At 37.0% G+C, this 24,892-nt stretch overlaps 1 protein-coding gene across 3 annotated transcripts in view; it reads right to left on the bottom strand.

Annotated features, from left to right (window-relative positions):
- HMCN1 (hemicentin 1) overlaps positions 1 to 24,892 on the bottom strand; it is a 477,402-nt gene that overhangs the window by 78,347 nt on the left and 374,163 nt on the right. For all 3 annotated transcript variants that reach the window (XR_007123082.1, XM_047705087.1, XM_047705088.1), the window contains exons 58-71: positions 22,644 to 22,805; positions 21,393 to 21,506; positions 21,076 to 21,278; positions 20,697 to 20,778; positions 20,458 to 20,589; positions 19,753 to 19,902; positions 16,846 to 17,005; positions 15,473 to 15,597; positions 15,043 to 15,226; positions 14,372 to 14,469; positions 12,578 to 12,856; positions 7,044 to 7,240; positions 3,410 to 3,491; positions 1,683 to 1,819 (exon numbers count right to left, since the gene is read on the bottom strand). Coding sequence is in view for 2 of the 3 variants with exons in the window: in XM_047705087.1 (XP_047561043.1) it covers positions 1,683 to 1,819; positions 3,410 to 3,491; positions 7,044 to 7,240; positions 12,578 to 12,856; positions 14,372 to 14,469; positions 15,043 to 15,226; positions 15,473 to 15,597; positions 16,846 to 17,005; positions 19,753 to 19,902; positions 20,458 to 20,589; positions 20,697 to 20,778; positions 21,076 to 21,278; positions 21,393 to 21,506; positions 22,644 to 22,805 (2,105 nt within the window). In the remaining variant the exon portion in view is untranslated. The remainder of the gene's footprint in view (positions 1 to 1,682; positions 1,820 to 3,409; positions 3,492 to 7,043; positions 7,241 to 12,577; positions 12,857 to 14,371; positions 14,470 to 15,042; positions 15,227 to 15,472; positions 15,598 to 16,845; positions 17,006 to 19,752; positions 19,903 to 20,457; positions 20,590 to 20,696; positions 20,779 to 21,075; positions 21,279 to 21,392; positions 21,507 to 22,643; positions 22,806 to 24,892) is intronic.

Genomic DNA, 24,892 nt, shown 5'->3' with positions numbered 1-24,892 from the left:
AATTTACCCTGTGCCAGTACTAACATCACTTGATCATAGCAGGGATTAGCCTAAACTTGTCCATCAACAACATTCACTCAGTCTCTATGAACAACTAATAGTTTTTTGTTTTGTTTTGTTTTGTTTTTTAAAGAGAGAGAGAGTGCATTGCATGTGAGTGGGAGTTAGGGAGAAGGAGGGGGAGAGGGTGAGAATCTTAAGCAGACTCTGCAATAGGGGCACAGCCCATCACGGGGCTCAGTCCCACAACCCTGAGATTGTGACCTGAGCCAAAACCAAGAGCCAGTCGCTTAACTGACTGCCCCACCCAGGTACCTCTGAACACCTAATAGTTTTGACTGAAATGGACACACGGGAGATATAACTGTGGAGAAAAAGAAAGAACATGAAAGGTCTTGTGAACTAAGTGGGGTAGTTTAACCTGAATCCTGAAATATGTGCAGAATCTTCAAAGGATTTTAATCAAGACCTACTTCAGCCACATTAAGATACTTTGCAATTCCTGCTAGAGCAGCATTCCTTTTCCTGTAATGGCTTTGTAGATGCAATTACCTGTGATTAGAATCCCCTTCTTTTTCTTACCCAGCATCTACCCATCATCTAAAACTGAACTCGTGCTTTCCAAGAGGCTCCCCTGAGTTTTCCTTACGCTGCAGTCTCAGTTACTTGCTCCTTCTCTGTTTTCATAAAATGCTGTACCTCACTCTAACATATGAGTCGTCTCCATGCTCTAATCTTTGATGTACTTCTATGTCTTTTCAAGTAGCCTGTGAGCTCCTCAAGGGTCACATCTACTCCCAGTAGCAATTATAGTGTCCACCGTTATAGTAGGGGTACAACAAATAAAGAAACTGAGGCACAGGAAGGTTAAGTGATAACAATAATCTGGCATGTAAGTAACTCTCAGAATCTAGTCTGGTTTTAGTCCTTCAGTATGGTTTGGTGGTGGTGGAAGTCCTTCTGCCTTAGGTGTTAGGGGACGTAATCTCCTATTATAATTAGGGACAGTGTAACACCCACAGGTTATATAAACAGGATGAGGAAGAACAAATGGGGAAAAAAGCATAAGTACTAGGATAAGAACAATCAGAGCATTCAAAGTCAAGGCTTTGAGCCAACCCTAAAAGGCTATTTAAGATCCTGGGCTGTAACACTCTGTGATAGCAGACAGACACCCCATGAGCTTGGGAAGCTTTAGAGAGCCAAGAAGTGTGTTTTTCAAGGATTCTAATTCTATATTCCTGGTATCCAAGGTATCACGTAGATCCTGGGAGTCCCTCCTCGGGCCCCAGTTTATTCCAGAAAAATTCAGTAAGGAGTTTGCCCATGAGACTTGACGGGACAGGTCAGTTCTTTGGAGAGTTGGATGATTTCTTCCTTCTCAAGTAAAGAAACAGCTGAGTGTTTCAAATCCAATTTTAATCCATGGGCTCCAGGAGATATATTTTGCATCAATTTACAGAGTGTCTGAATCAGAATACCTATCTTTTGACCCATAACTAGTTAATAACTACCCAAGTACAGGTTGAGAAAAGAAGGCTGATTCAAAGATCCTGTGCTCACCCTTCCAATGTCAAATAATAGTAGCCTGATGTTGTTTGGTTTTGTCTACCTACCAAAGACTCTACAGCTGATTTTTTTTTCCCCTTCAAAATGGATTTATGGAACTTAGCAAGACTTACCTGTAACCGTTCTCCATTTTTAAGCCAGGTGATTACAGGTGGGGGCACTGCATCTGATTTGCATTCCAATGTCACTTGTCTGTTCCGTAACACAGTGAAATCCTGGGACTCATCAGTTCCAGCAATATTAGGGGGTACTGGGTATGAGAAAAAACATGTCAGAGGTTTTCAATAAATAAGATATAAAAATGATCTGAATTATCTTACATTTTCAACAAGTGTTGCTTCTGTTATACAAAATTAGAGGCACAAACTTAAGACATTACGTGTTCAATTTATCGTACAAATGGTTACCTGTAATAGACCTTTTTAAAAGTCTTATTCCATATTTTCACATATATAAAGTACTGAAATTCTTCCAACCGTCACATGAATGACAGGCTAAGTAATATAATCACAATATCATCACCATTTAACAGGTAAAGAAACTAAGGCACAAAGAAGGGATTTCTTGTCCAGATTCCACAGTTGGTACGAATTTTCTCTGAACATCAAATTTCCAAACTACTAAATCAGGGTCTGTTCCATCATAATATAGAGAAATGTAGACACTTTCATAATATTCAGAAATATATCTTTTTAATGTGACTTTTATCTACAGAATTTACATGTCAATTAATGGCAAGGTCTAATTTGTGTGTAGGGCTCATGGGAGGAAGGGAGGCACCTAAATTATAGACAATTTGCACTGCCTAGTCATCTAGTCTATGACAATGAAATAAGTAATTTCTGTTTGGTTTTTTAAATGTTCCTTTCCATAAAGGGTAATTTTTATCTCTATGTTGAAATAATATTGACCTGAGTCCAGTTGGCCCAAGAAGGTAGTTTGGCAATAAATCTTGAAGCTTTAATTGTGTATGTGTGTTTGTGTAATCAAGCAAGTGTACTTAGAGAATTTTATCAAAATAAAAGAATTAAGGGGACAGGCTGATAGGCCAATATGTATGCACAAAGATGTCTATAACAGTATTCCTCATACTGGTGAAAATACAAGAACAGCTTAAATATCCAAAAATTGGGAATGGATTAAATAAATGACAGCATGTTCATAAAATGGGACACTGGGCCATCACTAAAAAATGTTATAAAGATATGTTTTTTGACATGAAAACATGTTTATTAAACCATTAAGAGAGATGAAAAACGTGTTTGATACTATATGCTATAGGGTACATTTCTGTGACAACACATTTGTATGCAAAAAAGCCTTTGTGTAATGAGACTGGATGATATATTTTCTTTTTCTTTTTTTTTTTTTTTAAGATTTTATTTATTTATTTGACAGACAGAGATCACAAGTAGCCAGAGAGGCAGGCAGAGAGAGAGGAAGGGAAGCAGGCTCCCTGTGGAGCGGAGAGCCCGATACGGGGCTCGATCCCAGGACTCTGGGATCATGACCTGAGCCAAAGGCAGAGGCTTTAACCCACTGAGTCACCCAGGCGCCCTGATATATTTTCTTCTTTACTGTAATTTATAGTCTATGATTTTAAATAAAGAACTATGAATTATTTGTGCAGAAACAAAATGAATGAGTCAGAAAGTCCACTGAAGTATTTCCAAAAAGCACTTGATCAGCCAGATATAAGAATCAGATTTACAAAATACATATTTCTTTATACATAAACATATCTTATGGTGTGCAAGGGAGTTGCCCCATGTTCCATCAATTATGGCTTCTAGATAGGTATTAGTATATGATAGATGGCAGGATATTTTGCCAAATTTACCATGCACTCTCACTAAATATTCTTTATCATCATCTCCTGCAGTACTGGATGCCAGACATGTATATCTTCCTGTATCCTCCACCTGCAAAGTCCAAATAAATGAATTACACAATGTTAACATGTCAGGTTTCGTGAAGAGAATAAGTATTCACTAGAATGAATATAAAGTCTCCCACAAAACAAGGTATCATGAAGATAGCACAAATCAAATTTAATAAACTGTTTTCACATTTGTGATTAGCTCTCTGCCAAGCTATGCTTTAAGAGGGTTTCAATATTTGATCTCAAAATGTTTGCAGGTTAGGTATATTTAATGATCTCAGAAAAGGCAGGTATATATATAGGACCTAGGATCAGAAGTCACAGACGAGACGCACAATGTTTATTGAACAAATAAGTATTCATGGGCGTAAATGTAGACTTAAAAGTTCAACTGGCACCTTTCTGAAGAAAATGAAATACAATTTATTAAATAAACAAATAAAATATCAGGTTACTTAAAGTACATTAATACCATATTTTGAATGCATCTTTGGTAAATGTGGTGAAACAAAAGAGCTACATTATATAATCTGGCTGTAAATTGTGTCAGACTGACAGCATGATCTACTATTACCTGACTAAAACCAGAAACATTTCTTTAAAAACCCTGTGCATAGTTTCCACTGCAAGTGTTAGTCTTCCTTCATATGTTTGACATTGGGTAGATACAGCCCATGCTTACGTACGCATAAAATATACTCTGGAAAACAGATGATCTTACTTCTGTGAAAAAAAATGTCTTTTGGAAAAGCAGAAAAATCCTGTTTTCATTTATTTTACTGCTTGAACATTCTTAGAATATTGTGAATTTTTAAATTCTTACATTCAAAACCGACTTTATAGGTATGGAAAAACTTTTTGGTAGGCTGAAAAACCTCCTTCAAAAAATTTAAGACTAGTATGTTTGCAAAAATACTTCAATTCAACTTTAAGAAGAATGACACTTGCACAGTCCTTCGATTAAGAGTTTAAAATAATGTACTGAGGCCTAGAGAATAATTTCTGCATTTCCCATCATGTTGAGAGCCGTTAAAACTCAACTTTTCTCGATCAATTCATTTTATTCCCAAGTAATATTGCCCTCTCCACTTGTTTTGACTTAACCAAACTTGAACCATCATTCATGTCTACTCTTAAATCTTGCCTCCTCCAATAAATACTTCCTGATAATTTGTGCCTTTCTGTATGCCTACAGTCATCATTGGTAGCTATATTTTCTAGACTGTGTTCTGTTTGTAGGGTGTCAGAAAAGTTATAGTTAATCAAATTTCTCTAGAGTAGTATTTTGCAGTACTGTTGACATGTACTATGGCTCACAGAGGAGAGAAAGATATAGTATATAAAGTTTTTCAATTCTATTTGGTCATGGAATTTCCCCCATTGGAATAACTCACAGAACTAGTGCTTGGGGGTGCCTGGGAGGCTCAGCTGGTTGGGCAGCTGCCTTCAGCTCAGGTCATGATCCTGGGATCGAGTCCCGCATCAGGCTCCCTGCTCCGCAGGGAGCCTGCTTCTCCCTCTGACACTTCCCTTTCTCATACTCTTTCTCTCTCTCAAATAAATAATTAAAAAAAAAAAAAGAACTAGTGTTTGATGGAAGATACTTTAGGAAACTCCTGTCTGTTCCACACAATTTAGAATTTGCAAAGCTTCCAATATGTGTCAGGCATAACTGTATGTTACAGACACATACGTGAGAAGACAGAGTCCCGATAAGTGAAATATAATGTATAATGTACAAGATGCCCTGAAGACACAGGAGCAGAGGAACCAAGGTCAGTCTTGGGACTTGATAATATTTAATTTTCTACTTCTAAAATATCTAAGAATGTTTTTCTTACCGTTTCTTTTCTTAATTTTGTCATGTGTTTAGTTTTATATCCCCTAGACAACCGGAAACTTCTCGAAGGCTGAGACATGTTTTAGATATTATGTTTGTATTCTCCACAATAGCTACCTCCTGTGGGTCACCATCTAATAATGTGATCTTTGTCTCCTTTCATTAATTAAACCCAACTATATGATGTTTCCATTTAAGACCTACCATGATGGGGCCTTAATCTTCCCTTTAAGCTTTCTTTATCATTATTCTTTTGTATTTATAATTCTATTCCACACAGTTCCCTGTCTCCTTATGTAACAAAATTCTTTTGGCTCCTTTTTTATCGGTTGAAATTATAACATTTGAGGATTTTCATTCAGTAAGTGGTTTGAGAGCTAACCCCAGTTTTCTCAGAGCTACTGCAATGTTTGATGGAGAGGAAAGAGGGGTATGGAAGGCGTGTTCTCCTCGATATGAGAAACAAGGAACGTGCTGAGTTCTACTGGTTAGGTCTTTGAAGCCGAAGTAGGATGGAGACCCAGCTCTGTCACTGAACATTGGTGAGTATTTGGCCGGCAAGTACTTGATCTCTCTGTGCCTGTTTCTGGTTGTGTAGAATGGAGATAAAGACTGCCTCACAGAGTTGACATGAGAGTCACCGGTGTGACAGAGCCCAGAGCCGTACACAGGACGGACACAGTAGACAAGTCATAGCCCTTAGCTCTCTTTTTTCAGGTCCCATTCCTTCCTCTTTCTTCAGTGAAAATGCACACAGAATATAATTAAATAATCTGTTATTTCATGTTTAAAGGGATGATGATTATCACAACAATTGCAGCAGGAGAAACCATTCGAACTCTATTTGACACTATTACATGCCTGTGGCACTGGTCTAAGCATATCATCTTTTTTTTTTTTTTAGGTTTTATTTATTTATTTGACAGACAGAGATCACAAGGAGGCAGAGAGGCAGGGACAGAGAGAGGAAGGGAAACAGGCTCCCTGCTGCACAGAGAACGCGATGCTGGGCTCGATCCCAGGACTCTGGGATCATGACCTGAGCTGAAGGCAGAGGCTTAACCCACTGAGCCACCCAGGTGCCCCTAAGCATATCATCTTAAATGATCTTTTAAATCCTCAAGTGGAGTAATAAGGTATTATTACTATTTTTATCCCAAAGTTACAGACGAGGCTATTAGGGCACAGATGGAGAATATCTATAATATAAGATTCGTCGTTGTGAGTAAAACAGAAGATTGCTATGGTGAGGCATCCCAGACATATGTCTTTTTAATATATTTACATTTCTGATGAATTTCCTTAAACACAAACTATAAGAACAATTTTACTGAGCTGAGTGTTTAAAAAATTGCATCTCTTCAGATTTTTATATCTGCTAGTTAATTCTGGAGACCAAAATTGCTCTTTGAGGCCTCATATGTATATATGTTGAACAGCTTTTCGCCAGTTCTATAAAGAGCTACATGGCACAAATTAAGAATTTGGGGAAATACTCTCTTATGGCCCTTTGAAAAAACTTGCAAAAATTAAAATGTCTTGCCTTCTTCCAAGTTTCATATGATACTTCCACAGCTTCTCTTAGTCTCTCCAAGCACGCATACCACAGCACCAATCTACCCTTGTTAAGGTTAGAGAGAGGGATCTTATGATCTATTTGGACTCAAAAAAAATCATTTCTCCATTGTGCCTATATTAGCAAGTGAGAAGTATAAGCCAGGATAAAATAACTTTTTTGACTTCAACACTTACCTGAGCACTAGATATTCGAAGCACTGCTCCACCTCCAAGAGTTTGTACCTGATCTGTCTGTGGGAGGGGCCGTCCATCTTTCATCCAGGTGATTTTAGGAGTTGGGATTCCAGAAGCAAAGCAGGTAAGTTCAAGTGGATTATTAATAATCACTGATATCTCTACAGGTTCTTCTGATCCATTGATATGAGGTGGTTCTGTTTAGAGGGAATTAAAAAGAACAAAATAAATTCACTGTTTGATACGTTACTGCTGATTAGGAAAACTTAAGAGGAAATTCATCTCAAATTTATGTTCATATAATATAAATTGGTCAAATACCAAAATGATCATTCCTAGATGTTATTACCATTTGTCACTGGCACTGTTTTAAAAGGGATGGCTAATGTCTATCTGAGATCATGAAGGAAAAGGCAAGCCAGTCCCAGGCAATTATAGCTCAGCAACAGGGATTCAGCTAGAACAGTCTCACCTAACTGCCAAGATTGGAGAACAATAAAAACTAAACTCATCTTATACCATTTTTTAAAGAGGGATATTGTAGCTATTGTTTCTACAAAAGCAACAGGCAAATGCTGTGGAATTCTGCTATCATCTTTTCTATGAGGCACTTTAAGAGGAAACAATGACTAAGCAGAAGAAAAAATAGTTACATTTGGAGACTATTTCTGTATAAAACACATTTGTTATGTCTGGGCAGAAATAATTTCCTTTTTTTGTTATTTATATTTCTAAATTAGCTTTCTCAAGAGGATGTTAAAGAATCTAAACACTTGGAAGAAACATTAATGTTCCTTAGTCCAACTATTCTCAAGTTTAGGAATCCCTTTAAAACAGACTTTTCATACAATGATCATTCAAGTTTTCTACGAACATTTCCAGCTTACTATTTCACAAGGCAAGCCAAAATAGCTGTTGGACAGCTCCAAGGATTAGACTTTTTTTTTTTTTTTTTTTTTTTTAAATCAGGAATATAGTTTACAACAGAGGTTCACAGCAGAGCCTGAATTTGAATCCTGGCTCTAATAATTATTAGCTTAGTGAATTTGGGCAAACCTCTAAAGTAAGAATAGCACTATTATTTAACTAATAGGATTACTGTGAGCATCCAATGAGATAATCTATAAACTATAATTTCTTTTTGTGTTTCTGAATATATTTTATAATTAAAGATTTTTTAAAGAGTTATTGTTACTACAATGTCTACTATAGCTGTTGGTATTATTATTAAAACCTGCTTACTAACGAAAAAAAACAAAAAACAAAACTCCACCTATGGTCCTCATTTTCCTTAAATCTAATATTCTTTTCAGATTATAATTAAGAAGTCAGAGTTTCTTAACTGCTGACCCACATGACTTCTTTTTTACTTTCATTCATCTTATGTATTGCTGTCAAAATCCATTTTCTTAAGTGCATTTGAGAATGCACTTGGATCCAAGATTTCTGCTTAAAGGCTTTCAGTGTTTCCATGTTGCTTACTGAATTAAATAAAAACTCTTCATCATGGCTTCCAAAGCTTTTGCAATAGGTCTTTATCTTTATAAAATTAAGTACTTTTAATATACTTAAGTAACCTAGGCTTCAAATTCAACTACTTCTGTCCCTCAGCAAGTCCCGTCTCTTTTTGCTTTGTGACTTTACTAATGCTATTCCTTCTAGTGTTATAACCTCCAACAGTCCCATCCCCTAACTGAGCATGTTCAAGTACTATGAAGGTCACATCAGTGTCATTAAATTCATTTATAAAAACTGTAAATCCTTTCTTGTTTCTCTCAACACTAAAGGGAGAGAAATTTTATTGTTAAATTCCCAAAGCATGTTGTTCATATCACTCAAAAGCAATTATCTGATTCTCCATTTGACCAAAGCCAATTCTTTATTCCTTCCATTTATTAGTTATTTACCATGTTTTGATCACCATGGATACAAAGATCAGTTAGGCATGGTCTTTATCCTCAAAGCTTATAGTCACTAGATTTAAAACAACAACATTAGCAATAATAGAAATAACATATTCCCATCTGATTCAAACCATCATCAGATATTACAGATAGATGTTAATTTAAGTGACTATGAACTATTTTATTCCATGTCTTGTCCATATGTCATATACTTTGGACAGAGTAGGAGGTGTACATACTCTGATGACTACAGAACTCATGGTTTTAGCTTATATCTGTCTTCTGAGCTTGAAATCCACAAATGCAATTATCAGATTAATATCTCCAGTGGAATATTTGGACACTACTTCAAATTTTAACATGTATTCAGAAAAACACCTGTTGCCTTATTCCTCAAAACCTGGTCCCTTTCCACATTTCCTGCATTTATGAGATGGATCTACCAATCAATAGTCATAAAGGCCAGAAACTCAGAGTCATCCTTGATATCTTCTTCATTCTACTCTATAACCAAATCCACAAGGAAGTCCTAATACTTCTACCTGCTATTATTTCCAAATACATTTTTTCCTCTTACCTCTATTATTAGTCTGAGCTACAATGCTATTTACTTGGACTAACATCACCTATTTCCTGCTTTTAGGTACCCACCCCTATTTGTTTCTTTCACATTAACAGACCCCAATTTTGTTGGGGTTGTCAGTGTGCTAAAAACTCCATTTCCTATTCTCTGTAGTAGATGGTAGATGGAGTGGTCTGTGAAGATTCTGTTCAATGACATGTATATGGAAGTGTTTTTGTAGGTCCTCTAAGATAGTCCCTATAGAGGCAACTCTTCACCTTTCCTCTTTTTTCTGCTCTGCTGTTGCATCTAGTGATGCTGGGGGTGACCAGACAATGCACGATCACTGACCAACCATGATGTAAAAGTCAAGAGAACTGTAAATATCCAAGCTGGTTAACCAGCATAACTACTGCCTAACTCCAGACATCTCACTCAGCAAGAAAAACAGAAGTTATTTGTTCAAGCTGTCCAACTTAGACTCTGCTATTCACAGCCAAGCACAATTCCTAATAATACATGGGTCTCTTGGAGTCTACTCTTGTCATTCTCCAAGTAGCTGTCTACTTTGCAGTCAGTGGTTTTTTCAAACTGCAGTTCCACTCATGGCATTCCACATATTAGAACTTCTAATGGTTTCCCATTGTTCTAGGATAAAAACCAAATTTTTAGTGTGGTCAACAAAGCTCTTCATAGGCTGGACCCTGTTGAAACCCCTTAGCTTTATTTTGCATGAGCTTTCTTCTTGTTTTGAATATCTGAGTTACATTGGACTTTTCAGAATAACTAATACATCATGACACCTTCCACCATGTGGATAGCATGAAACTAAGAATAGCAGTTCTCCAGGTTAGGATGGTTACTTTCACATTTGGGGTGTAGCACTGACCCAAGTGAAGACTTTTTCAGGTTTTAATGGAATTAGCTTTCAACAGATGCTGAAATGCTGAATCTTCTCATCTTTCTGCTGAGCCAGTTTTCAAATCTGTTTTAAGAAGAAATTATCCTTAAAACCCTTGTAGGTAGGAAGGTGGTTCTTTGTATGCCATGCTAACAACATCATTGTTTTCTTGCTCAGTTTTCTATATCCAGAAGTGCCCTGGGCTGTGATTCTATTGCTGGGTTCTTGAATTCCTAGGGAGCATGCTTTCCCCCTTTCCCTCTGCCACATGTTGGACCAGGCCATATGTCACACACATAGTAGGTGTACAGTGATTATTTGCTACATGATGACTGGAAACATGGCTGGACCATAATGTATAGGCAATAGTTCATACTTAATATGGCAATAAGGTATGAGAGCACATTTATATCATCTCCTGTTATTCCCGAGATCCTGTGAATTGGTGTACAGGGATTTGTTATTCTAGCCTTCCTTATCAAAACACATTTTATTCTGTCTTTTGTCTCTAAATACCCTGGAGTACCTCCTCCACTACCAACCTTCATTGTAAGGAACATTCTTCTATACCACAGTCTCTTCTTTGTTTATTTAAATAGCGTTCTACCTCCCTCTACAGTTAAAACTCCCTTTAATCTAGCTAGCAAGCATCTAATTCCATTCAATTCAATCCAATGGATAAATATCACCTGTCAAATGCTAAATCTTGGGAATACAGCAATAGGTAAGGTGGGTACTGCCCATCCCAGAACTTAGTTAAGGAGGAAGCAGACTTGTTACACAAATGATTAAATTGGTATAAGTACTGTGAGAAGGATTACAGGGTATTCTGAAAATACATGCTAGCCCCATGCCAAAATTATTCTTATCATTCTTTGTGAGGTATATTTTGTTCTGGAAGAGCTTGAGGTTTTACCTACATTGTAGTGAAAAAACAAACAGAACTTCCCCAAAATAATTAATTATGGAAAGAGTTGATCTCTTTCATCTTCAGTTCTCTCCCAAAGTCAAAATTTTTGACTTCAAGTAAAAGATGTGTTTTCTCTTTATATTACTTGTTCGCATGTAGAACATGGTATTATACATTTCAAATATTTGTTTTTTCTTTTTTATTTTTTTTAAAGATTTTATTTATGTATTTGACAGAGATCACAAGTGGGCAGAGAGAGAGGGAGGAGGAAGCAGGCTCCCCGCCAAGCAGAGAGCCCGATGCGGGGCTCGATCCCAGGACCCTGAGATCATGACCTGAGCCGAAGGCAGAGGCTTTAACCCACTGAGCCACCCAGGTGCCCCTCAAATATTTGTTTTAATGCACACAATAGTAAATGGAACTAGACTACATGAAATGACTATTATAACAATAATCTATGGATTGGATCATTTGAAAAGACTGTTTGAAATAGCGTAAAGTAGTATAAATATCACACTTTTCCATTAAACTGGTATTTATCAAGAGCTTTAATTCTTGAATAAACTTAAAAATCTACTTATCAGGGTGCCTGGGTGGCTCAGTGGGTTAAGCCTCTGCCTTCGGCCAGGTCATGATCTCAGGGTCCTGGGATGGAGCCCTGCATCGGTCTCTCTGCTCAGCAGGGAGCCTGCTTCTCCCTCTCCCTCTGCCTGCCTCTCTGCCTACTTGTAATCTCTCTGTCAAATAAATAAATAAAAATCTTTAAAAAAATCTATTTATCAATTGGTTGTATGATTTTGTTAATGAATAATGTTTTATGAGTGGGAATTTTCATCTTTTAGATAGATAAGAAACAAAATCATTTAAATTTAACATGCTGGGGCGCCTGGGTGGCTCAGTGGGTTAAGCCTCTGCCTTTGGCTCAGGTCATGGTCTCAGGGTCCTGGGATCGAGCCCCGCATCGGGCTCTCTGCTCAGCAGGGAGCCTGCTTCCCGCCCCCTCTCTGCCTGCCTCTCTGTCTACTTGTGATCTCCCTCTCTCTGTCAAATAAATAAGTGAAGTCTTTAAAAAATAATAATAATAATAAATTTAACATGCTTAAGGTAAGAGTAAACCCAGGTAAATTACAAAACAGAAATATGAAATACAATGAAGTTTTTACAAATTTTATCCCCATAGCAAGTGATTCTAAGAATTACACATACTTACTAAATATTTATCGTCACTTATTTCCCAACTATTGAAAGTTTACGTACCCAGGACCTTCAGGATAAAGTGTTTGTTGACTTCTCCAGCTTCATTTGAGGCAATGCAGATGTACCTTCCTGAATCTTCAGTCTCTGCTTTGTTGAGCTGAAGAACCATTCCTTGAGTGGTTATTGTCAGACGGGTATTAGGACCCAGAGGCTGGCCATCTCTAAGCCAGGACATCCTGGGAGTTGGGGTTCCATCTGTAAAGCATGTCATGGAGGTAGAACTACCCTTGACTATTGTGATCTCCTCTGTTCCCATTGCATTGTCCAGATTTGGTGGCACTACACAGAAAATAAAATGGGTAAAATTAACACATCTATTCTAATTTGAGACCAATTTAGATTAAAAACTTTTTTAATGGTTCAGGTAATTCTATAGTGTTTCTATGATTTATTTTAAAATACAGAATTTAAGATAGCATATAAATAACTGCTGACTATTTTATAAAAACAGGTTTTAGATAGGCTCATTATTAACCTTCCAAAATATTAGCAACAAAACCTCAGGATGGTTTTCTTGTAGAGCATATAAAATTTAAATGAGCTTTAAGTTTTGGCCATTTTTTAACTTTTTAGGTTTGTCACTTTAATTTGTTACAATGTATATTATAGTTTCAGAAGTATATTCTCAACTGTTGTATGTAGGATAAAGAAGATAATACCAGTTTCTAGAGTAAGTTTTATATAATCCAAAAAATTAATTTGTAGACTATAGTAAATAGTTACTTAACTATTCTGAGATGTTCTTGGGGATTTAGAAATTTGGACCACTAAACCTTAATATTTCAGAAATGGAATGTTTTTAGTTCTCTGTCTACACACACACACACACACACACACATATTCATGCATATTTTAAATACTCAAAATAAGCCACTAATATTATTAGAAAATAGTCTGAACTTTCTCTTTGTATGAAAACACAGGTCCATGCATCTGGATTGAAATGCTATTTTTTTTTTAATCCTTTTTAATTTTTTTTATTTTTTTCAGCATAACAGTATTCATTATTTTTGCACCACACCCAGTGCTCCATGCAATCCGTGCCTTCTACAATACCCACCACCTGGTGCCCCCAACCTCCCACCCCCCACCCCTTCAAAATTCTCAGATCGTTTTTCAGAGTCCATAGTTTCTCATGGTTCACCTCCCCTTCCAATTTCCCTCAACTCCCTTCTCCTCTCCATCTCCCCTTGTCCTCCATGCTATTTGTTATGCTCCACAAATAAGTGAAACCATATGATAATTGACTCTCTCTGCTTGACTTATTTCACTCAGCATAATCTCTTCCAGTCCCGTCCATGTTGCTACAAAACTTGGGGATTCATCCTTTCTTTCTTTTTTTTTTTTTTTTTTTACAGCTTTATAAACATATATTTTTATCCCCAGGGGTACAGGTCTGCGAATCGCCAGGTTTACACACTTCACAACACTCACCATAGCACATACCCTCCCCGATATCCATAACCCCACCCCCTCTCCCAACCCCCTCCCCCCATCAACCCTCAGTTTGTTTTGTGAGATTAAGAGTCACTTATGGTTTGTCTCCCTCCCAATCCCATCTTGTTTCATTTACTCTTATTTTTAAGAATTTAGATTTGACTTAAGGCAAAACTCCAGGTTAGAAGAGTATTTGAACAGACAGTATGTTCCAATACATACGGACCCTTTGGGAGAAAACACATTGCTTCCTAGTTAGCAAGATCCTATTTCACTAGTTCTTTCTGACAAGTCAATATCTAAATATAATCTTGTTGCTTAATATTGTAAAGTACTAGGATCATCTTGGAGACATACCAAGAACTCGAAGGCTGTAATGCTTATTATCCACCCCAGCTCTGTTGGAGGCTACACAGGTGTACATGGCAACATCAGACACCTGAGCTCTCACAATCCTGAAAAACAGTTTGACCCAATCATTCACAATTTAACCCCATTCAACATATACAAAGAAAATATTTCTGATTTATACACAGATTATGACTAATGATGGGAAACTTTAGTTATGAAGTGTGTAACGATGCATCAAAAATACAGATGCCTGCAATGCAATTTGTTCCACAAAGCTGATTAGGCACAGAGAGCAAGCCATTAAAAATAGAACATAATTTAGGAGTGAATATTTTTCTAATATCCCTTAATAAAGAAGGATGCTAACATGAAAATCACATGACTCGTATGCAGCTCATCATCACTTTGCCACAGAAAGTTTTCTCTTGGAAATACATATGGGATAGAAAGACCTCTTTTATACAAATTTACTAAAACATGAGCATTTAAATAAGAAAAAAAATTCCATTTTATAGTTGTTTCCACCCTCTTCTAAAAAGATACCAGAAAGTGAAAACTAAACAAACAATGGTAAAAATTTAGGAAAACACATTTCTTAAGCACCATTTAGATAAAGTTAAAGCCTATAAGCACAGTGACTTTATGTATCTAGCAAATCACACTTAATAAAAGCTGACCTGATAACCTGCCCTCCTGATAACAACCGGATGTGGGAGGAGAGAGGCAGAGGAAGTCCATTCTTCAGCCAGTTTATCTGTGGTGGAGGTGTCCCGCTGGCTCTGCATTCAATATTTATTGAAGTATCCACCAAAGTCATTAGCTTCTCTGCTTCTTCTTTATTACCCCTAATTGCAGGTGGAACTAGGTAATGCAGAAAATGAGAGAGAGAGAGAGAGAGAGAGAGAGAGAGAAGGGGTGGGGTGTGCATTACTAGTTCAAATCATTTCAACTATAGTTGCCCATACTGCTGCTTTTTATCCCAAAAGCAAATGGCCCTGACATCAGATTTTCAAACTAGATGCTTCAGGCACCTACTGCTGGACCTTCATTTCTACTGATAGGTTCCTAAAGTAGCAAAATCAAAAGAGAGTGAGATTTCATATTTACCATAGACATTCAAGTTAAAAATTCGGTCTTCTTCTCCAGCAGGGTTAGTAGCGACGCATGTGTATTTCCCCACGTTTGATGGGAGAGCTCCATAAATATTTAATGTACTACCATCCACAGTCACCCTACAGGAAACATCGTAATAAAGGCACTGAGATGATTCATGAGAAGCTAAGAGCTGGAAAACTTCCTCTGGGTTATTGTGCTCTTTAGAGAAATACCACCATAAAATGCATCTTTATCTTAAATATATAATGGTTCATATCTTTTTCACGAAGTATATGGAAGTCTGTTAAAGGCAGAGCTAGTAAAACTGATGCAGATTTCAGGCAGTCAACTAAAATTCTACAGAACCAGATAAAATTCATGTTTTATAACCACTTCCTTACAAGAAAAATGGGAAATGAATGAAATCAGGTTGGAACTTCCCTTTCCAAATCAAAGATGTGTTTTTCTCTAAGTTAGAATACTATTTCCTTAGTTACCAATATAAGGTTTGGATTAAATGAAAATTATTCAAAAATTCTTGTATGAAATTTGAAGAATGTTATAATGAGAAACTAAAAGACATTCTATATTAAAAACTAACTATAAATGACTTAGTAATATTTTTAATGAGAATAGGATAGCTTACTTAAACTGTGACAACTCAGTATTATGTACATGTATATTTTGCAAAAATGTTCCACAAATTGCTAGTGCTTTTCCCTTGAATTACATAATAGTAAATAACTATACAGTTAGATGATCAAAGATATTTAAATTAAGATTATTGCATTATTGATTCCCTTCACAAGCTATTAATTGTCAAACAAAATTTTCTATGTTTTAAAAAGAGATTAAATGGCTTTCTACAGTATTCCAACAATAGTGATTTTATTAGAATCTAGTCTAGTTTAGTCAAATCTAGTTTAGTCAAAACTAAACACTCCATTTCTACCATATCATGTTATTAAATATGATATATTGTTGAAAGTATCAGAAAGCCCTTACTATATTGTTATTCAATCTCTACATAGTTTGTTGTATGGGTAACAAGTGTCAGTGGAAAATGGGATTTGGACAAATCACTACAAGGAATGAACTAGGTTATGATGGTATTGTCTCTTTTTTCAAAATCAGCCAAGCACTCATTCACTCATTGATGTTGATGGATATGGAAAACCTAAACACAAACACGCACACACACACACACACACACACACACATACACTTTTGAGCAACTAAGGAGAATTTCTGTGTCCAACTCTTTAAAATTTTATCTTTTTTCTTTCTGAATACAATGAATTTGGTATTACTCATGTGAAATTTGAAGCTTAAAGCATTGTAGAGTACCTTAAAATTAATGATGCAAAGATCCACTTAAATCATACCTGATTCTTTCTGTTTCACTCCTGTTTAAGGGCTTTCCATCTTTAAGCCACTGAAGAAGTGGGGTGGGAATGCCATTTGCATTGCAGGCCAGCTCAACGTTTTCTCCCTGAAGAACGCTGACTTCACTTGGAATTTCAGCACCAGCAATACTTGGAGGAACTTTGGGGAAATGATTAAGATTTTCATTAATGAGGCACGGGGTTATAAATTCTAACAAATAAAACAGAATCATAGAACAATATGCCATTTTTCCCTGTTTTTCCTAGATTGTGGTTCAATATCTAACCCTTATTACCCTATAAATTACTTTTAAATGAGGAAAAGGTCAAGAAATTGATTCAATATTCTCATTTTATTTGAATTTGATACAATTATTTAGTCATATGGGCTAGTGACAAATCTACTTCATGGGGGCTCTTCCTGGCCAAATGAATCACTTTAAGATTAAATCCTCAATATAGTTCAGGAGAATGTTTTTCCAAATCTTGCCATCAATGTCTGTGAAAAATATCGAAGTTGGTTGTTTCTCTCTTCATAAGGCAATTTAAATATTGTTTATTCTGAACAATGGATAGGCTTGTTGTACATTTCAAGATCCAATCATTTCTAAACTCTTTCTGGCCATCTTTGTTTTTTGCTTTAATTATTTGATTGAGAATAATGTATAATAAAAATATTGACAATGGTTTCAAGCAGAAACACAGTTGAATTCCCCTTGTAAATAACTATGGTAGCGTGCTGGAGGTAGCTCACACCAGCACACAAGACCCAGTTTTACACATCTTCCCTACTCACCTTCTTCACTTGACGTTACATTGGGAGGGAGCTTGAAGTAGGACACAGTCGGGACGTTTATACCATAGAAACTGGCAAATGATTGGCTACAAGTCAGGACCCTTTTGTCTGCAGTCAATTGTTAAATATTTACCAGCACATCAATTTGCAGCCTCTCCAAATCTCCTTTTAGTCATCCAGAATAATAATAATTTTGTGAAATTTGTAGAATTTAGAGTTACTAAATTAGTCTAACCAGTGAGAGTTTTAATGAGACATACTGTAGTAAGTAGCTAATATATGACAGGCCCCATACACAACTTTCTAGTCCTGAGACATGAAAACATATACAGTCTGGTAAAATTTTTGGTCATACCAATTCTCCATGATTAGTACTTACTCTTTATTAATGCATTAAACAAAATTAAACCAATCTCTGAATAGTTATTTTTCCCTTTTTGCTTTTAAAATCTCAAAGCATCACTAATCAGAGAAACCACCAATACCCATAAACTTATTTCAATTTTTCTGTGTTTTTAATTTTTAGGTGCCGGATTTTTTTTTAAGATTTTATTTATTTATTTGACAGACAGAGATCACAAGTAGGCAGAGAGGCAGGCAGAGAAAGAGGGGTAAGCAGGCTCCCCGATGAGCAGAAAGCCTGATGCGGGGCTTGATCTCAGGACCCTGAGATCATGACCTGAGCTGAAGGCAGGGGCTTAACCCACTGAGCCACCCAGGCGCCCCAAGGTGCTGGATTTTAATCTTATTTTGCAATATATATATTTATCAAATCATTACATTGTGCACCTTAAGCTTACACAATGTTATATGTCAATTATATCTTAATAAAATGAAAAAAATAATATTTTTGAAGTTAGCTTTAGCAGAGCTCAAAACAGGTAGATAATAAATATTCACAGTTACTTCTAGAATTTATGAGAAATTCTTTTCATAGTACCCGTAATAAAATTAGAGAAAACTAGCATTCAACTCAGTTTCAAGTTAGACTTCCATTTCAATTTAAACATCAGGCAAAAAAAGTAGCAATCAGATTTACTGAAAATCAAAAGTATGCAAATTTTTCCTCCAGTGCTCAATATTATGCTGGAACGTAGTAGGTGTTAATTAAGTTAATTAAGTGTTGGATGAACTAGTTCTCCTTATTCTCACCCCAAAATAGTGTAAGATTCATGCTTATTTGAAATTTACCCAGTCCCTGACCTGTAGTTAGAACACACTACAGTTCTTCATGAGTTAAATCTTACTTACATAAACATGAACAGATCTCTAGGCTTAGCTCAAAATAAGTTATACCAGTTTAAAATAAATAATTCAATAGAATATATTCTATTAGAAAGTAATCATTTCAGTAAACATGAAGAATGGAGATTATGAAATTTCTATTATTCTTTTTTCCACAGTATGACCATTTTCATGAAAATATAAATATACTGATAAATGTAGGACCAAAAATTGATAATATTTTTTGTGTATCTAAAGGTTTTTTGTAAGTCACATCATTAAGCTGTAAACCCTAAGCTTAGACAGTGCTTATATCTTAACAAAACTGGGAAAAGATATCCAAAAAATCCAAAACAAAGGTATTTTGAATCAATTATAAATGAGCTCTTTTTTTGCCTAAGATTTTATTGATTCATTTGGGAGAGAAGGAGATAGCAAGAGAGAGCAGAGATGGAGGGAAAGGAGGAGAGAGAAGCAGGCTCCCTGCTCAGTGATGGGGGGTAGATCCCTGGACCCTGGGATTATGACCCAAGCTGAAGGCAGACACCTAACTGACTGAGCCACTCAGGTGCCTCTATAAATCATCTCTAGATGTAGCCTAATTATGTACTATAGTTAGGATATAATAAAGAAACTGAAGGTAGATCAGAGTATACCCCACATACCTTGTAGGGTTTAAAAAAAATAATGAATCCTTGAACACTACATCAAAAACTAATGATGTACTATATATATAGGCTAACTGAACATTATAAAAAGAATAATATTTAAAAAAAAATTTTTTTAAGTAAGCTCTATGCCCAGGGTGGGGCTGAACTCATAACCCTGATATAGAGTCACATGCTCTACTGGCTTCGCCAACCAGGCCCACCCCCTACCCCACTTACCTTGAATTGAAAGAATGTAATTTTTCTGTGCTTTTCCCTCCATATTTGATGCAATGCATGTATAGTTTCCACTATCTGAATGCTGAGACCGAGCAATCTGGAGTTTGCTACCTCCAGACAAAATATGTACTTCGAGTGAGTCAGAATTTTCTAGAGGGGCCAACAAAGCAAAACAAAACATAAAAAGCTTGTCTTCTTAACATTTCTACAATTCACCATAATATACACTTTTTTAAAAAAGATTTACTTATCTGAGAGAGACAGAGTGCTCATGTGCCTACGAGTGGGGGGAGGGGCAGAGGAAGAGGGAAGGCTGAGCTTGGAGCCCCACATGCGGCTCAATCTCAGGACTCTCAGACCGTGACCTTAGCTTAAATCAGCTTAAATCAGGAGTCAGCCACTCAGACAACTCAGCCACCCAGGTGCCCCAATATATCCTATTTTACGTAATAAATATGTTTCTTAACAGTTGGTCCTTTATACTTTCATTTTAAATGAGAGCCTACTTTGAAAAAGGAAATAAGAAAAAATCTCTATGTAATGAATAACCATCTTATGTGTCTATTCTGTAAGTTTATATTTTAGTCTATTAGGCATTTTGGACTAAACACAGCTAAAAGCATAGTATTGAAAATGTGCTAGTTTATTAATCTAGTGAATTAAAAGCAAAAGAAAACAAAAGAGAAAGATGCACAACTAAATTACCTATGGGCTTGTGGTTCTTTAACCATGCTATTGTGGGAGGCGGGATTCCCGTGGCGTCACACGTCAAGGTCACAGGATTGCTGACTGTCTCGACAACCCTTTCATTTTCAGGCCCTTCGATACTGGGGGACACTGTGAAAAGATGGAAGAAAATCACATGTCCTCATTAAGCTAATTCAGGACATTTTCTCATTTGCATATCTGGGGGAAAAAGAGTTGTATTAGAGGCAGATGCTCACCATATACATTGAGGTGGAAATTTTTATCATCCCGTCCTGCTACATTTATAGCTCTACATACATACTGTCCTGTGTCAGACACCTAAAAGAAAAAGATACTATTGTATGTGCTCCATTAAGTTACAGATGACCAATCACACTGTTCCAGTGTAGATTAAATCATCAGTCATCTTTATGCTCCAATGCCCCAATCTAATCATCTTCTACAGTCCTGCTTTTTTTTTTAATATAAAAAAACAAAAACAAGGTCAATAGCATTGATGAGGCCGTTTTTAAATAAAACTCATTTCTCACTGTAGTAAAGGGAAGATGCAACCACAAATTCTTTCTTCCATACTCCCACCGAGTTATGACACACAAAAAAGAATAAAAGATGCACCTCGGCTTTCTGGATGTGCAGCATCTGTCCATCTGCTAAAATCTCCAAGTGAGTAGACTCTGTTATCATCTGCCCATTCTTATACCAGGTGATGACTGGAGGGGGGACAGCATTTGACTCACACTCCAGGGACACCGAGGTCCCCTCTCTTACAGTAACTACCGAAAGAGATTCACTGCCATGATCTTTAATGCTTGGGGGCACTGAGGGAGGGAAACAAGAACAGAAGGATGTCCTTTTCATTAAGATGCTCTGATAGAACGTATCAAATACCAGTTTAAAAAGGAAAGATTTTTATGAGGAGAGTAAAGACAAACCATAAACAGTCAGGAGAACTTTTTTCTTGCTTTCACCAGCTTGGTTGATCGCTATACAAGTGTATTCGCCACCATCAGATACCTTTGCCCGAATAATCTGTAGAGTTCGACCACCTGTGGGCAAATACAATGCAAATTGAAGAGTGGCATGGAGGTTGTTTTAATAACTTAAAAAAAATTTTTTTAGGGACGCCTGGGTGGCTCAGTTGGTTAAGCAGCTGCCTTCGGCTCAGGTCGTGATCCCAGCGTCCTGGGATCGAGTCCCACATCGGGCTCCTTGTTCTGTGGGGAGCCTGCTTCTCCCTCTGCCTCTGCCTGCCACTCTGTCTGCCTGTGCTCGCTCTCTCTCTCTCTCTCTCTGACAAATAAATAAATAAAGTCTTAAAAAAAAAATTTTTTTTTAAAGAGTTTTATTTATTTATTTGTCAGAGAGAGAGAGCCGAAGCTCAGAGAGCTGCAGGTAGAACAGGCAGAGCAGGCAGAGGGAGAAGCAGGCTCCCTGTCGAGCAGGGAGCCTGATGTGGGATTTGATCCCAGGCATGACCTCAGCCAAAGGTAGACGCTCAATCAACAGCCACAGGTGTCCCTGTTTTAATAACTTTTTTATCAATAAGATAAACAGCAAAATGTACCCTTTCTCTTACAGTAAAATTTCCTATTCAAAATGAAAGAATTGAATTAAATTGTCTTTGATCCTTCCTTTTCCATTGAGCTCAGTATTTATTCTACTTCCTTATAAAGGAAGAAACTCATACATTTTTTTCTCGCCAGTAACCAAACATAGAGAGTAGAACTATCTGATACAGGTTCTAGTGAACAAACAGTAATCGTACTATAATCAAAATACGTTAACAAGTATTTTCTGGGTTTAAATCTCCCACAGTGTAGAAGTGATGGTCTATTGGTCTCTTTATCTATCCTCGAGGAGCTTTAGGATTAATTAAAAACAACCAGTGATTTTATCTAATGAAAGCACTGCTTGCTAGTCTATCACCCTCAAGGAATTACTAGGCAATTTGTTCCTATATGTCATAATTTCTTGAAAGTAGACCTTGCTACTGAACATTCCCACTGAAATAAAGCTATACGATCTTATCCTAATGGCCCCAAATGGATAAAGAGAAGCACTTGCCAATGTGAACACATAAGAGGAGTAAGACAAAAGTTTGGAAAGAGAGTTAAGTTGATGCCATTTGTACTGAGAAAAGTGAGAACGTTTTGTCCATCATTTAAGAATAAGAAGTTCCTTACCGGGTACAATAAGAGCATTTGTATTTACTTTGATAGGCTGTTCATTCTTCAGCCAGCTGAGATCCGGTGGTGGAAAACCAGAGACCTCACAGGTCAAAGAGATGAAATTGTTCACCACAACAGTGAGATTTTCAGGGTTAGGACCAATGACACTTGGAGGAACTATAATAGCAAATATATTAAAAATGAAATCTGATATTATCAGTAATACATATTTCAATTCATTAATATAAATCCAACCACTATAGCCTGCTAAAGCACTGAGTTAATGACAGTTAATTATTTAGTGATCTTAGAACTCACTAATGCCTTTATCAAACTCATTTCCATCAGGTTTTTTTTTCCCCACTTGAAAGAGAATACTAGAATTTTCAAAGACAGAATTATTGTGCATTTTCTTTGTAAAATGTAGCTGACAGTTCTTAAAATGGTTTTGTCAATGTATAAAGAAAAACTTAACAGCATACAATCACCTAAGATGTGAGCGGGAACAGAACAAAGTCTAGAGCTTGAAAAACTAAAGTGTAATAATCAAGTAGAGAAGGAAGAACCAACAAAGTCAACCAGGAATGAGGGACTGGGAAGGCAAGATAGAAATAAAGTGTGTAGAGTCACAAAAGCCAAAGGAAGAGAATTTCTGAAAACGATCATGGGAAAGATGTCAAATGCACAGAAGAAAGAAAGATAAAGCCTAGAAAAGTGCCTCTTGGACTTTAAAAGGATGCTATTTGGTGAATTCAGTGAGCAGATTCACTGGTGATGCGGAAGTGAAATGTGGAACACAGTGGTGGAAGGAGTGAGTGGGAGTGAGGAAATCAGACATTAGATATATACAGTCAGTAGAGAAATTTGCTTTGAAATTGGGTATAAAGTAAGGGAGGTAGCTGAAGGGAAAGTTTAGGTCTTAGGAAGACCTTGTTTGGTTGTGGTTTAAAAAGGGAAGAGACAAATTTAAGTGCTATTGCAAAGGATCCAAGAAAGAGTGAGAATTTCATATTCAAAAAAAAAAAAGAGAGAGGAGATGGTACGAGAATTTTGAGGAGGAGGTGAGCAGGGATCTAGAGTAAAATTATTGGCCTTTGGAAGGTAGAGGAATGTTTCCATCTTCTTTTGTAACAATGGGAAGGAAGAAATGGCCGTTTAACAGATGCTACTAGTACGCTTGATTTGATGGTAGGAATTTGAGGTGGTTTCCAGGATACACCTTATCTTTTCCCGTAAAGCAGGAGGTGAGGGCATTTACTGGAAGTGAGAGGGGGCTATTATGGACTGAATATCTCTCCTTGTCTCCCACCCCCCCATTCCTATACTAAATATCCCTCCTTGTCCCCCACGCCCCCCATTCCTACACTGAAGCCTGGCCCCCCACTGTGGCCATATTTAGAGAGGGCCCCCTTAAGGAAGTAATTAAGGCTAAACGAGGTTATAAGGGTGGAGCCCTGATCTTATCAGATCATTGTCCTTATAAGAAAAGAAACCAGAGTTTCCCTGCTTTTCTGGCCCTGCATGCTCGTAAAAAGGCCTTATGAGGACAAAATGGCCAAGTACAAGCCAGCAAGAGCCTTTGCCAGAAACCAAACCCTGCAGGAACCTTGATTTTGGACTTCCCAGGCTCCAGACAGTAAAAAAATACTTTTCTGTTGTTTAAGTCATGCACTCTCTGGCATTTTGTTATGGCAGTCTGACTCCACGAACCCAAGAGTCATTCTGACATCTGAGGAGAGGGATGAAGGTGTCAGTGAGTCACTAGGGACAAGAGGAGGAACCCCAGACAGTATGGAGTTCAAGATGGTACCTATGAATTTATGATGACACTGATGTTTCTGACTGCACGAGTTCCCCCAGCCATGGTTAGCCACCTAGGTGCAGGTTTGGTCAGATATGGAATTTAATGAGAAGCAATACAGTAAAACAGCTAAGTTAAAACTTCTGGAATCTGCCTATCTAAATTATAATCCTGGTACTATATTTGCAAGATCTGGAACTTTGGGTATGCATCTTTAATCTCACTAGTCCTCAGCCTTTCCATATGTAACAGAGGTATCAAGTGGTATCAACACCTGGGGTTATTGAGGTAATTCAGTGAAAATGCATATGTAAAAAAACTTGATACCTAGTAGGGATTGAGTGGACAATATGTTGTGTCTTTAGATGCAGAGCAGAACTTTTACTGAGCAAGAGCAGTAAGAAGACTAAGAGAGGTGATGGAAATGTTGTTCTGCAATAAATTAAGCTGGACATGAAGGAGA

This window comes from Lutra lutra, chromosome 15 (assembly GCF_902655055.1).
Source record: "Lutra lutra chromosome 15, mLutLut1.2, whole genome shotgun sequence".
Classification (NCBI taxonomy): domain Eukaryota; kingdom Metazoa; phylum Chordata; class Mammalia; order Carnivora; family Mustelidae; genus Lutra; species Lutra lutra.
The sequence above is the reverse complement of the archived record's forward strand: the minus strand, read 5'-3'. Positions and strand labels throughout refer to the sequence as shown.